At 49.6% G+C, this 17,988-nt stretch overlaps 2 protein-coding genes across 3 annotated transcripts in view; one reads left to right on the top strand and one right to left on the bottom strand.

Annotated features, from left to right (window-relative positions):
* myo10 (myosin X) overlaps window positions 1-7,527 on the top strand; it is a 91,254-nt gene extending 83,727 nt beyond the window's left edge. For both annotated transcript variants that reach the window (XM_035634115.2, XM_035634114.2), the window contains exons 30-41: window positions 72-127; window positions 959-1,101; window positions 1,243-1,434; window positions 1,530-1,687; window positions 2,097-2,220; window positions 2,656-2,953; window positions 3,038-3,245; window positions 3,340-3,476; window positions 3,594-3,714; window positions 4,087-4,566; window positions 5,350-5,541; window positions 6,108-7,527. In XM_035634115.2, the coding sequence (XP_035490008.2) occupies window positions 72-127; window positions 959-1,101; window positions 1,243-1,434; window positions 1,530-1,687; window positions 2,097-2,220; window positions 2,656-2,953; window positions 3,038-3,245; window positions 3,340-3,476; window positions 3,594-3,714; window positions 4,087-4,566; window positions 5,350-5,541; window positions 6,108-6,218 (2,220 nt within the window). In that variant the 3' untranslated portion in view covers window positions 6,219-7,527. The remainder of the gene's footprint in view (window positions 1-71; window positions 128-958; window positions 1,102-1,242; window positions 1,435-1,529; window positions 1,688-2,096; window positions 2,221-2,655; window positions 2,954-3,037; window positions 3,246-3,339; window positions 3,477-3,593; window positions 3,715-4,086; window positions 4,567-5,349; window positions 5,542-6,107) is intronic.
* Window positions 7,528-8,520: 993 nt separating this feature from the next.
* march11 (membrane-associated ring finger (C3HC4) 11) lies at window positions 8,521-16,445 on the bottom strand. The gene is made up of 4 exons (XM_035634167.2): window positions 15,830-16,445; window positions 12,218-12,373; window positions 10,649-10,841; window positions 8,521-10,042 (listed from the first exon to the last, which is right to left on the bottom strand). Exons 1-4 carry the CDS (start codon window positions 16,115-16,117, stop codon window positions 9,720-9,722), a joined length of 960 nt encoding a protein of 319 aa, XP_035490060.1. The 5' UTR covers window positions 16,118-16,445; the 3' UTR covers window positions 8,521-9,719.
* Between the last annotated feature and the right edge of the window lie 1,543 nt (window positions 16,446-17,988).

Raw genomic sequence — 17,988 nt, 5'->3', positions numbered from 1 at the left:
TCTCTCTCTCTCTCTCTCTCTCTCTCTCCCTCTCTCCCTCTCTCCCTCTCTCTCTCCCTCTCTCTCTCCAGGGAACGTTGGATGTGGGGATGATCGATTCTGTTTGTGCGTCAGACAATCCTGAGAGGTGAGTGACTCTCTGAATATGTTGAGTCTAGTTGCCAGGTCGGTTTGAGGCAGAGACGGAGTGTTTCCACGGAGACAGACATTGTGTCTGTTTGACGACGACATTATTCTGAGAGAGATAAACACGCCCGCAGAGACCGGACGCCATGCACTGACCACGTGTTGATCTGTGTAACGAATCCAGAAATCTCCTCAACATATCGAGCTCCTTGTAATAAATACTCCTGGTTGAGACGTCCACGGTCTCCGTCGTCCTGAGTCGGCGTCAACTGCATCGGATTTTTCCATTACAGATATCGGCCCACTAAATATTTCCGATTTGTTTCATCCAGACCCATGAATTATAAAATTCCAGGATCCACCTCTTTGTCCAGATCCACACCAACATTTCATGGATTCTTTCCTGGTCCATGTTCCGTCCTTCCACCAAGTTTCGTGAAAAGTCTGTGCTGAAGTTCTTTGTGTGATCCTGCTGCAAAACCATCAAACGGACAGACGCAACAGTCCAGTTCCCGTAACTTCGGGTAGAAATGGACACCAAACTTACACGTTACAGCTGAAAATGAAAGTTATTAAAAATCCAAAACCGGAAAAGGTTTTTCTTTGATTTTCAACACGGCCACTAGAGGGAGTGTTTCTTTTTAAATGCTCATTTAAAAGACAAATAATTACTTCAGGCTGTAGATTCAACCCGAGGTTCAGAGACTGATTTTCAAACCAGATCACAAAGTTTCTCGCGACTAGTAGGAGTAGGACGATGGCGTTGGAGTGTTTGACCCGTTGTGGCGTCCCGCTTCTCGTCAGCGTCAACTTCACTTCTGCCCCTTCGCAGGCCCAACTCCTTCGTCATGATCACGGCCAACCGCGTGCTGCACTGCAACGCCGACACGCCCGAGGAGATGCACCACTGGATCACGCTGCTGCAGCGCTCCAAGGGAGACACCCGCGTCGACGGCCAGGAGTTCATCATCCGAGGTGACACCTAGAGTCTATCCCACAATGCATTTAGAAAAACTCCACTTAATATCTGAGCAATCGAACGTCCCGATTGCTGCTGCTGCCGCGTCGGTTCATGGCTTCTGAGACAGAAACGAACAGTGCGTTTGCTCCCTCCAGGCTGGTTGCACAAGGAGCTGAAGAACAGCACCAAAGCCTCGCTGAAACTGAAGAAGCGCTGGTTCCTGCTCACCCACAATTCCCTGGACTACTACAAGAGCTCCGAGCGCAACGCCCTGAAGCTGGGAACGCTGGTGCTCAACAGCCTCTGCTCGGTGGTCCAGCCGGACGAGAAGGTCTTCAAAGACACCGGTAAGGACGGGAAGCGCCGTCCACAGGCAGAATCCGCTCGGATCTGACGTCAGCTGCGTGTCGTTTCATCCTGCCTCTCTTGTGTTTTTCCGCAGGCTACTGGAACGTGATCGTGTACGGCCGCAAACACTCGTACCGTCTCTACTGCAAGCTGCTGAACGAGGCCACGCGCTGGGCCAACGCCATCCAGAACGTCATCGACACCAAGGCCGCCATCGACACGCCGACCCAGCAGCTCATCCAGGACATCAAGGTGAGTGAGCCCCGGAGCGCGACCCCGGCCGAGACTTGTTCCGAAGCCGCACCGGGCAACTGCAGGTCCCACCGGGGGCTGAAAGAGGGCGACGTCTGGCGTCGATCGATTCCATGGGGATCCTTCCAAAGGTCCTTAGAAACAAGATACAGTCTCGCTCAGTGTGTCTCTACACAGGAATGTTAGCTTTCTCAAAAAATGAACCTTTTTAATTCAATCATGACTCTAACGCCAGACGCTTATGGTGCGTTCACACCGAAAGGGCATGAATTTCTGCGCCGCTTTCTGTCCCGGGCGCTGGAACATTTGCCCTTCTTCGCGTCATTGCCGCAGATATTTTTCCCTTTTCTCCCACAAACCTCCTCTGCACGACACACTGCGCCGCGCTGAACCTCTCGCTCTGTCGCAGGAGAACTGTCTGAACTCCGAGGTGGTGGAGCAGATCTACAAGAGGAACCCCATCCTTCGCTTCAGCCACCACCCGCTGCACTCGCCTCTGCTGCCGCTGCCCTACGGAGACATCCACGTCACCGGTGAGTCGACCACATATATGAACATTATAATATGATGAAATCCTCAGAGGTAATAGTATTAAGGTGAATAAAATAAAGTATAAAAAAAAAAGGAAAATAAATAAAAAATAAAAATAATAACTTATTCTCCAACATCTGGTCATCAAGTTAAATCTGTCAGATCTCGTTTCAAAATTAGATTTTTAACTGAATTATTTTTATTTCAGAATTTATTAGACAGTACGAACAATAATGTTTGCAGTCATTTGAGTAGTTCCCAATATTCAAACCGTCTGTCGAACTAAGTAAGTTCAAATTAAATTGAGTGATTTTTAAAGGGAGTTTGGTGACGCTCCGCCTGCAGGTGGAAAATACCAAAACTTTAACCTCGCACCTTCGCACACGTAGCTCCATGACGAACACGGACCGGCACTAACCTCTTCCCCACCTGCTCAGCTCCACGATACAGGAACTACACGACGCTCCAGGACGAAGCGCTCAAGGTGTTCAGCTCTCTGCAGCACCTGGAGGGCGTGGCCGACGCCGGGCCCATCATCCAGGGCATCCTGCAGACGGGCCAGGAGCTCAAACAGCTGCGGGACGAGCTCTACTGCCAGCTGATCAAGCAGACGACGCGACCGCCTCAGCCCGGAAGCCCCGGGAACCTCTGCAGCTGGAAGATCCTGGCCTGCATGTCCTGCACCTTCGTCCCGACCAGGAGCGTCCTCCGATACCTCAAGTTCCACCTGAAGAGGTGCTGACGTGTTCACAGATGGATGGAGACAGTTTCGCCTTTGGAAAGGATTCCGCTGACGCTGACAAATCTCCCCCTCCGCAGGACTCGAGAGCTCTCGCCCGGCTCGGAGATGGATCGCTACGCCGCCTTCGCCCTCGACTCCTTGAGGCGGACGCGAGCCAGGGAGAACGTCCCGTCGCAGGAGGAGATCCGCTCCATCGTGGCACGACAGGACATGAGCACCACCGTGCACTGCCACGGAGGAGGCTCCTGCAAGATCACCATCAACTCGCACACCACAGCCGGAGAGGTGGGTGCCGCTGGGACACGGTCCGGCATCCTGCCAACTGAGCTGCTTACACATAATTCATCCGTGTGTGTGTGTGTGTGTGTGTGTGTGTCAGGTGGTGGAGAAGCTGATCCGCGGCCTGGCCATGGAGGACAGCAGAAACATGTTCGCCCTGTTTGAACACAACGACACCGTAGAGAAAGCCATCGAGAGCCGCGCGGTGGTGGCCGACGTCCTCTCCAAATTTGAAAAGTAAGCGTCAAAGTGCCTGTGTGTGTGTGTGTGTGTGTGTGTGTGTGTGTGTGTGTGTGTGTGTGTGTCTGTGCTGTTTGTATTTCAGCCATCAGTAACTCACTCTCTGCTCTCCAGGCTTTCAGCGAGCCCGGACGAACACAACACCGGCTGGAAGTTCTACTTCAAGCTCTACTGCTTCTTGGACACGGACAGTGTTCCCAGGGACAGCGTGGAGTTCGCCTTCATTTTTGAACAGGTGAGACAAAGTTCAAACCGGCCAATCGTATCATTGGCTTAAAGACCGCATACCTCTGACAAGGAGGAAATCGTATATTGCCATATTTAAGAAAGTGGAAAGAAGTCCTAAGTTTTAACACCTTGCATTGATGAATGTCAATATGTTTTTCCCTAAATTTCACCAATAAAATTCCTTAGTCTGGATCTGCACCTGGTCTTGTACCAAAAGCTACTGTAGGTATAATATTCACCCTAGTGATAAGAAAACATAAAGAAAGTCTCTGTTTTATGATAAATCAGGCTTCTTGGAGCTGTCGACAACACGTGTTGTGTTTGTGAATCGTATCCACGGAGGCAGTTGTTCTTGAGGCCGTATGTTGTGTGTCAACAGGCCCATGAAGCCGTCATCCGGGGTCAGTATCCGGCCCCCGAGGAGACTCTTCAGTTCCTGGCTGCCCTGAGACTTCAGTACCTCCAGGGTGATCACAGCTCGCAGGCCAGCGTCCCAGAAATGTCCCAGGTGTTCCCCATGGCGCGGTTGCGGGCCCGGGTGCAGAACTCGGCCAAGACGTTCGCGCCGGGCGCCGGCTCGGTGGCCGATCGCTCGGGCACGTCGGAGAGGAAGCGCTCGAGCTTCCTGGAGGGAACGCTGAGGCGGAGCTTCAGGAGCGGCTCGCTGAGTCGGCAGAAGGCGGTGGAGGAGGAGAACAGCCTGGAGGCCTGGATGAGGGAGGAGGTGGCGGCGGTGAGGACCAGCGTGATGGACAAGTGGAAGAAACTGCTGGGGATGAACCAGGAGCAGGCCATGGTCAAGTACATGGCGCTGGTGAAGGAGTGGAAGGGGTACGGGTCCACGCTGTTCAACGTCGAGGTGATTAACAGGAATCATTCATTCTTTTTAAAATTTGCCCTTTTTAAATTTTATCCTGCATAAAGAGCTGCTTTCTGAATGTCAATGCACTTAAGGGACAGGAAGCGATTTTGGAGAAAGCTCGTCTCTCTCTTTGTTGTTGTTGTTGATGATTTCAAAGCACGTCTTTTAAGGCGTCGGCAAGTGATGTACCGATTTACAGAGCTGAAAACCGAGGGAAATATTCGCTCTGTGTTTTACAAAACGAATCGCTTACTGCCCCTTTAAATGGCTTTTGCAGACCATGAATCCAAACTGGGGTGCTGCTGCAAAATAATGCAGGTTTTCAGATTATTCATTTTTTTAATAATATATAACTTTTATAATGTCATAGTTTTGGCAATTTTTTTGTCGGTTAGCTTTTTGTTTGGCTTCGAGGATATTGACTGTTTTATTACTTACACAAAAGGAGTGTTTTTTTGTACAGAAATCGAGTGTTGGAAGTAGTGCGGAATGTTTACGACGATACCATGAGAAAACCTTACTAGATAAATAACCATGAAGATCTAGTATTTGCAGCATATTAAATCATTTTAACTAATTATTAGACCAAACATTTTGAGATAGGTCCCGACTGGTGTGTTAAGCCTCAAACGTCAAAACACAGAGTTGAAGTAGCAACTCAACAGTAAATGTTCAGGAAACACTGAATATGTTAGAGCCAGCAGCCTCCGCCCGGTCGGGGGCGATCGCGTCCTCCCGGCCGCTCGTCTTCAGACTGCTCACATGTTCTGACGTTTCCAGTGTCGGGACGGCTCGTTCCCCTGCGAGCTGTGGCTGGGCGTGAGCCGCGAGGCCATATCGGTGTACAAGCGAGGGGAGCCCTGGCCCCTGGAGGTTTTCCCGTACGAACAGATCCTCTCCTTCGGCGCCCCGCTGCCCAACGTCTACAAGATCGCCGTGGAGGGCCGAGAGCTGGTCTTCGAAACCCAGCTGGTACGTACAACATACAGAGAAGTGCTCAGTGCGAGGATTATCTTTCAGTTATCCAAACGCTCATATACACACATGTCAAACGTTAAGCATATAGACGAGCACCGCACATATGTACGAAACCTTGGCGACAAATTATTGACTCAAATGAAACACCAACAACCTTCAGTCTTTACTCTAACGGCTCCTCCACCTCCTCCTCCTCCTCCTCCTCCTCCACCTCCTCCTCCTCCTCCTCCTCCTCCTCTTCCTCCTCCACCTCCTCCTCCTCCTCCTCCTCCTCCACCTCCTCCTCCTCCTCCTCCACATCCACCTCCTCCTCCACCTCCACCTCCTCCACCTCCTCCTCCTCCTCCTCCTCCACCTCCTCCACCTCCTCCTCCTCCTCCTCCACCTCCTCCTCCTCCTCCTCCACATCCACCTCCTCCTCCACCTCCACCTCCTCCTCCTCCTCCTCCACCTCCTCCTCCTCCTCCACCTCCTCCTCCTCCTCCACCTCCACCTCCTCCTCCTCCTCCTCCACCTCCTCCTCCTCCTCTTCATCCTCCTCCTCCTCTTCCCCCCTGCAGGTCATGGACATCGCCAAGCTGATGAAGGCCTACATCAGCATGATCGTCAAGAAGCGCTACAGCAACTGTCAGTCCGTCAGCAGCCACGGCAGCCAGTGCAGCGCCTGGTGAAGGTCCGCCCCTTTTTTTCAAACTTTGACCTGGTGGCCTGATGTGGCTGGAGTGCCGCAGGAGACGGGTGGAGCTTGGCCGCCTGCTGGCCACGCGCGGACGCCCGTCCTCAGCGCTGGGGAAAGAAAAGAGCAACATTGTAACATTTGACTCTACGAACGCTGGAGACAACAACAACAAAAAGCCCCATGCTCTTAATGTTCACCAGCCCAAAGCACTGTTCTGACTGGTCACATTCCAAAACACTGCAGAGCCGCGCCTGAGAAGAAGGACAGTCAGCTCATCTCAAATATGGAAGCAAGCAAACGGACCTACGAGAGAAGAACCCCAAAACACGCATGATTACGTTCAGGGAAACTGCTCAAACTCAGGTCGGTTCTCATTCACCCAGGTCGCCGTCGAGTCCGGAGCACGTGGACGTGGTTGTGGTTTCACTTTCATCCAAGAGGCTTCTTCACTTCTTACTAAGTTGTAACACCAAGGTGTTGAACCTCTGAGTGTTCCCTCAGAGTTTCCTTACTTCACTTCCTCCGTTGTCCTCAAACGAGGTTGCGTGGACCGTGGTTGGACGCAATCACTTCGCGGAGAAGCAGACTGTCGTCCCTCAAATGAGCTGAAGGAACGACCGCGTTTCACACGTTTCCTCAGCAGTTCTCATTTTCACCTCAGAAGATGTGGTCGTGCCTCGTCTTGGAGTAAGGTCGTTTGTTCCTGAGATGGCCTGTTAGTACAGGTGTGTGTGTGTGTGTGTGTGTGTGTGTGTGTGTGTGTGCGGGTGTGTGTCTGTCTACAGGCTGTCCAAATGTGAAGCAGAGGACGGAGACAAACTGAAGCCGTCACACCGTTTCCTCTGCTTTGACGAACTCTGGGACACGACCGTCGACCTTCTCCTGCACCGATCTGTGTACTGTAAAAAAAACATGCAGCAAAAAGTGTCTCCGTTTGTGTGATCGATTGTTCCCATTGGTTTTTAACTGGTGATACGAAGGTAAACACAAGTGCCTGTTCAAACTAAAGCGGGAGGAGCCGCCGGTCCGATGTCGTTCCTGCGTGACCAGACACCTGCTCCCACTTTCGCCTCTAACCACCAGTGCACCTGTGCAACCGCCAAATCTGTCCCCCCATGCAAATCATTGGAGACGGATGATGATGACATCCTGTTTGTTCTCTCAAGAAACATGAGCAGACTCAAGAGTGATCGGCAGAGCGCCAACACCGACAGACCATCAGGCCGAGCACGTTCCCAAAACTCTGAATTTAGCTCAATTTAATATATATATATATATATATATATATATATATATATATATATATCGATCACAATAACATGAGTGGCATCTCGGTCGGCAGAAGACGCGGGACAGGAGAACGTTGAACGGCTGGTGAAGTTGAACTGTTTGCAGTGTGACATTCCTTCAACATTTCACTGGAGCTCCGCGGGCGGCAGATCCATCCAAAGACGCGTGTGCAGGTTTGATTCCAAGGTGCCTTATTGTATATTGTGTACACTTACTTTGTGTGGTTTCCTTTCTTCTTCTTTTTTTGGTATAATGTGCAATGGTATATATATATATATATACATATATATATATATATATGTATATATTATGTTATCACGTGGCTGTACATTTCATACTGTAAGACTTCGCCCTCTGTTGTTTTTTCCTTAATGATGACCACATTGAGATTTTCTCTTGATTGATTTAAAAATAAATAATCCTGTATGTTTCTCAACTGTACAACGACTGCGACAGTGGAACCTTCAACGCTTGTATCTTTTTTTTTCTTTCCTGTTTGAGTTGTTATGTATTGAAAGGATGATTCTGACAATAAATGGTTACATATTTGATCTGACGGCACTTTTTCCTCTTTATTTGACTGTAAATCGACAGGTTGGATTAACTTTAGTAGATATGTGAGATGAGCAGCTCGTCTAATGTTTGAGATCTGACTCGACACGTAAGTGCCAAAGGTCTGACACTGAAAGGAAATCGTCCTGAAAGTGCAGAAAAGATCTGAAAGTGAGATTATCGGAGGGGAAATCACTTTCCGATGGAGGCGGATCCAGACCGTGAGTCTGGCAGAATTCGCCCGGTGGTTTCAGACACTACGAGACAATCTAACAGGAGCTAACTCTGGTTTGCAAACGAGCATCAAGAGCTTTTGACGCGACAAGTCAAACTTGAAGGAGAAAGCTGATGCCATCAACCCACTCACCATCATCAGCATCTTCCTGTGTCCTCCCCTCCACATTCAGCACAGCTGCTTGACATCATGCAAATGAACCACACTGCTCCGTGTGTGTATATATAAATATTCTTTATACATCACATCCATGTTACATTCAAAAGAAATAGAAATTCGGCCAACAGCAAAAGTCACATTCAAGTCCTCACTGTGCTGCACATTGCAACAGCGTCAACCAGCCTCCTAAGGCACCAAAGAAATTGAATGACTCGAGTCAAGAACAGAGCCCCAAACCCAACCACGCACCCAGAACCCCCCGTCGACAGAGAGACATAGAGACGGATCAGAACCACAACTTCTTTAACAGCTGTATTTATACTGGCACAAAAATCCCCCGGGGGTCACTCGGTCCTTCGTAGCAGCCCGGCAAACCTAAACAGCGGTTGGTACGCCAGCATATTCAGACACCGAGAGACGGAAGATATAAAGTTCGAATGACATTCGACCGTCTCCGCATCTGTGCTCGCTTTTGCTCATCGGCCTAAATCGCTGCATCTTGCACGATCGTTCGATGGGGAAACACAAACGTTAAGACACAAAGTGTCCCAGAAGGAGAGACCTGGAACAGATACTGAGTTTGACAACCTCGTAATGTCGGCTTCAGCATGTCTGTCATCTTGCTTCTGCTAATGAGTGGGAACCAATCACAAGGAGAATAGAGACCAGGTCGGAGACGGGTGTTTGAGTAAGTGTTGAGTTCATGGATAGGTTTCATAAGGAATTTATCTGGAATAACTTCTCTATTAGAACCCTGGCACTAAACTAACGCCAAATAACATTACTTCCGAGGGATCGTAGACATCAGTAACCTTCTATCGAATGGCAGGAAACTGGAATGCTGTCAAATGAAGTGTTACCAGAAGACATTTTCAAGACAGTTTTCTCTGCACACATCAGCCTCAATGCTGCGTTCATGTCACGTGGTAACGTCCGTGACTACCAACTTGTTCATGTCAGCATCCGATCCCAGCAATAATCACATCTGGGGAAACGACCGGGTGCTAAAGGATAACGAGGAAACATCAGTAGAACCGTATTTCATGTCAAGTTCACGTGCGTCTGTGTTATTTCCAAGAATTAAACAACAGCACGTCAGTTAGTTGAACTGTTAGTAGATCGTCTTGAGGTCCGGCCCCAGAGCAGACAACAGTTCTAATACATCAGGAGATCATGTGGTTACAAAGTTATGCAAAATGAAATAAACACTTTCTTTGTGTGTGTGATCCCACCAAACCATCAGATGTTTTGTTGGTGCTACACCGACGTTACGCGAATGACGACCTCTCCTGAGTCGCCGTCCTGGGCGAGGGGGTTCCGGGCCACCAGGCCGGGACAGAAGGGGGCCAAGCAGAGGCAGGTCCACGGCCGGGGCCCCAGCTGGCTGGAGTGTAAGGGGCCATGGGGCCCGAAGGTGGCCAGCGGCAACCAAAGCGTCCTGGGGGCCAGCGAGGAATGACCCGTGCTCATCTCCTCCATGTCCGTGGCCTTGTCATAGCTCTGAACGTCCCAGTGGAGGTTGACGGCCCGCCAGCGCATGAAGACGTTGTACACCGCCGCCCCCTCGTGGACGATCAAGCCTGTTGCAACGACAGAGATTAGTTGACATTTAGAGATTAGAGTCCAATTTTTAAGACTACATCAAACTGCCGACGTTAGCACACGTGACTGCGTCTACAAGATGAAGAGTCATCGGTGACATAGATCTCCAGAGCCGGTTATTTCTGTTTTAGCGCACACACACACGGTGTGGTGATGAGTGGCAGTCGCTCCTCTCACCGGATCTGATGGACCAGAGGATTCAACTTTATTCTCAAAGTGCATAAAAAATCTCCCTCCTCCCGTTTTTTCCCACTTCTGTCCGCCCCTCACACTCCTCTGTAGCTTACAGTTCCCAGACCAAAGAGGATTCATGCCAAAGGCCTTGCTCATTGACTTACCAGGTGGAACTCGGCTCAATATGTATTTGCCCGCTGGTTCGCAGGTCAAAAAACCAATTAAACCTTTTGTCAGGTTGCTGAAACCCTTGTGCACAAGCAAGGATGAGAAGCCAACGTCGGCCGTACAAACGTTTAGATGCAGCGGAGTCAACAGGTTGTCCGTCTGACGGGTGACTCTCTGATCCTGTAGATATTCTATGTACAATTGACCTCAGAGGATCATTGTTTTGGTGTGAGCGTCCTCACCGACGCAGACCAGGTCCATGAAGCCGTACATGCCGTAGCAGATCTGGAAGAGGACGTCGCGGCGCTGCCAGACGGCCTGCGGGCTGAGAGCCGACCACAGCAGCCAGGAGATGCTGGCCACCAGGAAGAGGGAGCCCAGGAACACGGCGATGATCTGCACCTTCTCCACCAGGGTGATGGTGATGGACTGCCACTGCAGACGGAGAAGAGATGAGACGTGAAACGGACAAAGTATAGCAATGGCGTTCGTCCGTGGCTCACAGGTCAACAACCCATGTGTCAGATGAGCACTTTGTGAAACCAAGAAGACCTGGAACCTAAAAGCTTCAGAAGCTCCTGGACGGTCGCAAGACATTGATTTCTAGAAAAATGAATTATGAGCTAAGTAAGATACAATGATTTATGGAGCTGATAATACAATTTTAAAAGGAACTGCAGAATAGTTTAACCCGTTTAAGGTTTTCAATCTCAGAAGTAACTGCTCCCCTTTTTGAAAACGTGACGTTTTGACGTCTCAGTCCACGACCTGTGCACTTCACTGAGGCTCCTACATTCAAGTTTACGTTTTGAACTTTTCAGAGCCAACTTATTTCTAAAATGCACCAATTTATTTTAATGTTTCTCGTCCGGTAAAATGATCTTGCTTGAGTATTTAATACAGGAGCTCAATATATTGAGGAGATTTCTGGTTCGTTACACAGATCAACAAGTGGTCAGTGCATGGCGTCTCCGTAGCTGTACAGAATTTAGCCCTCAGAATAATGTCGACAGTAATCAGACATTTGTGTGCCAGAGCCAAATCAATAACAAGAGCAAATAAGAAAAAGGAGGGCGGCAGGAGACGACAGAAAGTACAAAAGGTCGACGGCGAGCGGACGACGGCGAAGACACGTGGCGCTCGCCTCAGAGGAAAAAGACTGTGTGGACGGGAAGTAGAACTGTGCTGAGCCTCGGCTGTGTGTTCGCTCAGTCCGCCGGCGACTCGAGTCCCATCTGGAGCGAACAGACCCGTTGTCGTTGTCAAAGAAACGAGCCAGAGAACAGGCTTTTTTCAATCGTCGACAGACTCTCGTCTGTTCAGCTTCGGAGAAAAGGAGGAATCCTGACGCTCCAAAAAGACCAAACCAACGGAGAAACACAAACACTCTGCCGGAACACAGTCGACACTATTTCATTGTTGTTTCTGTGTTTTCCTGAAAATTAAATATATTTAATTTTTGTTTGTTTGTTTGTCAACATGATTGTACAAAAACTACATAGACTTCCATGACACCTGGTGGACGTTATGGGACATGGGCCAAGAAATTATCAATTTCTTGGGGGAATCTAAGGAATTTCTTTATCACTCTCATTCTTTCAACATTGTGAGAAAGGAGCTGAATCATTCATGGATTTGGATTTTCTTTAAAAAATCGGACATATTTGCGAGGACTGATTCTATGAGTGTTTGTGTTTTTGGTGTGGATCCAAATGAAAATCTGATTTAACCGTGGACGGCTCCGACAGACGCAGGTTTGCCTATGAAACCGCTTTGACCTGAAACAGAACAACTTCCTGTGTGTTCTCTACCTGCCACGGCCTCTTCATGTTGATGGCGATGACGTGGAAGCGGTAGCAGCAGAGCTCGCAGGTCCAGCAGCCGCGCTCGCTGATCCACTTCAGCAGGCAGTGCTGGTGGGTGTATCGCACCGAGCCGTCACACCGGCACGGGTTCAGCAGGTCGCCCTGGAGACGGGAGAGAGGGGGCAAAGGTCAAGTATAAACAGCAAAGAGCCGTACTGTTGGCGTACGAGTTACTGTCGGCGTCTGGATCAGCATTAACGACGTCTTCAAAGGACCATGTGTCAACCTTACCATCATCTAAAAACATGCTTGTTTCCAGGCCCTAGTGTCTCGCAGCACGTTCATACGTCAGAGGAAACACGCGACTTGTTCAGCGCAGGGCTCAGATCAACGCTCGCTGATTGTAACGGCAGGTTGCAGCGTGACATGAATCTTTACAGCCGTATATGCTTGTGCCAGACTTGGCGGTTTGGTCTTGTTTCTCCCCGGAGGCAAGAAGCCATTACTGAAGCTTTGACCTGCCGCCGAGCCGTGAGTGGCATATTAATAGGATATTAAGGTCAGTGGTCGGGGAGCTCATTTGTCATCACGTCACGTATCTGAACCTTGTGGGTTTAAAAAGACCTCGGAGGCTTTCTCCCGGATGACGTGATGCCGCTCGGCTAGCAAGTGAAGCGGTGCTTGATTAAACCAACATCAACGACCGTATTGAAAAGGTTTCTGGATCCTCTGAGGGGACGTTTGATGAAAACATTCGACCATTACAACGACATAAAGGCCAAGTGGGTTCTAGAGTCTACAAGAAGGTCAATGAGGCTTCAGCTGACGGCCGTGAACAGAACCATGACGTGTTTCTTTATGGCAGACAGATCCAGTTCCAAGACGTCCTCCGAGGCTCACCAGTACTTCAAGTCATTAATATCAGTCCACTAAATATGCCAGATTTCTTTCCAATAAATTGACGAAAATTTATCGGATTTTTTATCGGCCCGTGTCCCATCATTCCACCAAGTTTCGTGGAAATCCATTAAGTAGATTACAAAATCAGAACGTCCTTGGTGGAAGTAACAATACAATAATGATAAAGAAAGTTAAGGTCCCTCACTTTTTTTAAAGCACATTCAATGGTACGTTGTGGTCGTCATAGGTGAATGAAGTTTGTCCAGAATGTGGCTGAAAGCTCCAGCAAAAAGCCAGCAAGTGGACCTTGATTTCAAATTATTTTCCTCAGTATCAAACTTCCGTTGCTTTTGACGGTATGTCATGGTTTTCCTCAGTAAGTGGACCTTGAATTGTGTTGAGTTGAGTTTGTGAATCAGCTCCTGAAAACAATGTTACATGGACCTGGAATTCTGCTTCAAGAAGCACGGCTCTAATTGGCAAAAGATTCTCAATTCAAGAAGCCTGTGCAGATTTGTTCTGGAGCTTTTGATCGCAGCCCATGTTCTTCATCAGCGAACAGAGTTTAGTCCAAAAAAACAGGCTGTAATAACTGGATAAAACTTTTAGAATTCAAGGTCTACTCACTCTTTCCTGAAAAAAATAGTAAGTGGAACTTGAGTACAGATCATTTTGTCTAAGAATTGTTAGTCTTGACATCAAGGTGCAAAAAAAGTGCAAAACATTTTGTCAGAACCGTGAACTGACGAGACAATCGTCAGTCAAGGGCCACTTGCTTTTTTCAGGAGTTTTTTAACTGCAAACTCTACCAGCTGAAGAAGACCAGGAGACGTGGTTGAAAATCCAATCTGGTTAATGAACTTTGAACAAATTACCAAACACAAAATTTGAATCCAACACATGTGAGAGCTCTGAATAACATAAGACGTCATAGTGTTTCATCAGGGTTTGGACTGAGAGCTGTGGAGAAAAGGGCCACTGAGTCCAGATCATGTTGACGGCTGCTGTTTGTGCAAAGTCAAGATTAAATTGTAATCTCCTGTAAAGGACGGGGCAAAGTTCACGAGGAAAAGAAGTGACGACTTATTCTCACTCCGTCTGCCGAGCAGTTGAAGTGTCGAATTTCTGTTTTGCATTTTCCACCGGACCTGGTGGGCTCGACCGGCCCCGCGGCCTCGTATCAAAATCAAATATTAGTCTGGACCCGGAGGCAGAGCTATTAGATTATCTCTGCTAATAGGCTGCGGCCCACGTTCAGAAGACAGGATATTCACTTAGGCATTTACTGCCCTGACTCTTCTCTTCCCGTTAAGCTCCGGCGGGAGATGAATCGTCCCTCGCCGAGGCCTCGCTGTCACGAAGCAAAGAGGTCGACACAGTGTCCGGTTTCACCGCCGGTCGGACAGAGTGTCCGTTTGTCCGAGCCGGTCCACACATCTGTCCGTCCAGCTCTCAGGAAGACGCGCAGACAAGACTGAAATTTATTATAAATAGATTATGACTCAGTCTTTTTCATCCACCGATCTGATACGACGGACACGCTGCACAAAAGACCAGTAGTTCCTTCAGTGTCGAGAGAGGACGCCACTTAATCTGAGTCGACATACGGGAATAAAAAACCCAACGGAAACATTAAGAAAACATGACAATATGCACCTTCAAAAGGAAACCTCAGGTTCCTCTCATGTAATGTTGGATTTGTAAATCTGGATCTGGGTCGGGACCATTTTAAAGGGCTGAGATTAACATTTTTCACGACGACCAAAGAAACGAGAATTTGGATGAACGTGAACAGGAAACTTTAATTGCTGAACTCCGACGGGTGGACGGACGAAGCAGCCTTTTAACATGTCGATGAAAAACACAACTCAGCAGGGGAATGAATGACGGAGTTCAGTTCCGAGGCCGAGAACACGATAAGAACGGGCCCGTTCATTGGTTCACCGCTTGCGCATGCGTCGCGCCTCGTGGAATTCCAAAGATGGCGAGCCATGACCTAACATAGCCCCCACGTGTTTTTAACTCAGTGGTCTGGCTTAACTATCTTAATTTAAATGAAACCCCTGACCCCTAATAGGATTATTTATATTATTCCCCCATGAGTTACTTTATTTATGAAAATCACAAGGCGGTATAATCTGGAGAGGAATAAAAACTGTGGACATTGAAATACAGACTTGTCTATGAAAAACACAAAGGGGAATAAACTGGACCAGCCCAGAATATCCCTCTCTGTAGTCCAGATTATACTCAAAGGCCTCATGGGGCTGGTTTCTGAGTCTAGTGGGGTATGTTTTGTACCCCAGGTTGCAGTCTGGGGAGGGGGGGTGATGTGGGCCGTCGGAGTCAGTCAGGGGCTCCATTGGACTAAAATAGTGATGTCACACATGCAGTTTATATTCCGGCGATGCTTTGAAGCCGAATGTAGTTTGACGGCTGGTCAACAACTGTAGTTCTAATCAACAGGTCTGAACCGAACCGTGGATCTGGAGAATCGCTGACATATGCCTGGGGGGCCACTGGGGGCCCCTCAAGGGCCACTGAAGGTTTCACTGTTGCTGTCCGTGGTGCTGAAGTCTCTGTAGCAGGTTCTTACTGAAAATTAACTTAACCTATCGTTGCGTTTCGGTTGTCATGGTATTTCGTCTTTTTTTTGGGGGGGGGGGGGGGGAACTACATCACGGGCCACCTACAGTCGGTGTGGGTCGTGTCGTTTACCTGCTCCGCGCCCTGGAAGCAGATCCGGCAGCTGGGGGTGGGGATGCAGGTGTCGCTGCTGCAGTTTGAACGCATCGTCTGCGTCTTGGCCCCGACCGCCGCATCCTCGCCGGAGGAATGACCCGCGTCCCCGTCCCCGCAGCTCCGGCCCTGGCCGCAGTCCTCTCCCCCTGCGCTCGCCTCCTCCTCCTCCTCCTCCTCCTCGGCGGGATGCGGACGTCCTTCCTCCCAGGAGTGCCGGCGGGTGGTGGCGGTGCCTGCCCTCGCCTCTCCCTCCTCTGCGCTCATGATGCAATGACAAGTCGCGCTCACACAGTATCCAGCGCCGCTGCGACGCAGACAAGTGCTGCAGCTTCTGTCGGAGAAGAAGATGCCTCCGGTCCGCGGACGCGGAGCCGCGTCGGTTGAAAGCCCCTCGCGCGCTCCGGACCCCCGCGCAGCATCTCCACACGTCAGCGTCCGCGCATCGCAACGGGACTCACCAGTCCTGAGGCGGCGGATTCCCCCCTCGTCCTCCTCCCTTCCTCCCCCTCTGCCTCCGCCTCTCTGGAGCCGACAGCAGCTGCACAAGCAGCGGCGGATGGGAATCGTATGAACGGGGACAACACGTGGTCAGCCTCCCCTCACACAAACACACGCACCCCCCCTCCCTCCCTCCAATGGGGCTTTGGATCGAGAATCCTTCGAGCTCGCTGCACCTTCTCTGATGAGTCCAGCACTCTCAGGACACAGAGAAGACCATTTCCCCCCGGGAGACGAGCAATCAATCACATTATTATCCCATTCATATGATGGAGGAGATACAGTGACTTCCCCGACCCATGGCCCTCCATCATCTCCTTCATGGGACGGAGGAGACACAGTGACTTCCCCGACCCATGGCCCTCCATCATCTCCTTCATGGGACGGAGGAGACACAGTGACTTCCCCGACCCATGGCCCTCCATCATCTCCTTCATGGGACGGAGGAGACACAGTGACTTCCCCGACCCATGGCCCTCCATCATCTCCTTCATGGGACGGAGGAGACACAGTGACTTCCCCGACCCATGGCCCTCCATCATCTCCTTCATAGGACGGAGGAGACACAGTGACTTCCCCGACCCATGGCCCTCCATCATCTCCTTCATAGGACGGAGGAGACACAGTGACTTCCCCGACCCATGGCCCTCCATTATCTCCTTCATAGGACGGAGGAGACACAGTGACTTCCCCGACCCATGGCCCTCCATCATCTCCTTCATATGACGGAGGAGACACAGTGACTTCCCCGACCCATGGCCCTCCATCATCTCCTTCATAGGACGGAGGAGACACAGTGACTTCCCCGACCGATGCAGACACACTGCTCCCGCAGGTGCCGTGAGCGCGATGAGCTGCATCATATCCACCGGCTGGTTCAGGGTTTTTCTTTGGGGAGTTCTTGGTCTTGTTGAGGGGTCGTAGAGGATCCTGGAGGGGATCACTTCATAAGAGGGTCTTGAGTGGGGTAAGATAGGGGTCGATTTTAGGGCCGATTTTGATACCAATTACTAATCTAAGAGACCTGTAACTGATATTTATCAAAATTTAAGAATAACCCAAACTCTTTAACACAAAACTTTGTTGAAATGCCCTAAAGCAAATGTTTAATTCCTTCACACGGCTTCAAAAATGACTAACACTCGATGGTGTGAATATCGGCGCAGATAACCGGTGAACCCCCAGTGAGATGGGGGTTCTTGGAGTCATCAAGTGAGTTCCATGGGGGGTGCCAGAAGTACAGTTTCTTTTGAGGGGGTCTAAGGGTCCCGGGAGTGGGCACCCGTGGATCTGTGAGAGCTCAGGAATCGCTGTAATTTGACCACTGAAGTCTACGGCAACTGTCTCTGACGCCCCGATATCAATCGTTCTGTAAATGAGGTTTCACTTACTAACAATTAACACTACAGATACTTTTTTTGTGGGGGGGGGGGGGGGGGTTAACCGTTAAGTCTGTAACATTTACAAACGGTTTCCCCGTTCTAACGATAAAGAAACGGACGATCATACCAATAAACCAACAAATTAATTCTTCCACTGTGGACCGTTTGTCTTATGGGTGTAGGCTACAAATTTGAGCAAGAGTTAGTTTGTTTGGGGTTATTCCTTTAAACAGTTGATATCAAATGTTAGACAAC

The sequence above is a fragment of the Scophthalmus maximus genome, chromosome 5 (assembly GCF_022379125.1).
Source record: "Scophthalmus maximus strain ysfricsl-2021 chromosome 5, ASM2237912v1, whole genome shotgun sequence".
NCBI classification, from domain to species: Eukaryota; Metazoa; Chordata; class Actinopteri; order Pleuronectiformes; family Scophthalmidae; genus Scophthalmus; species Scophthalmus maximus.
This window is presented reverse-complemented; position numbering and strand designations above follow the sequence as displayed.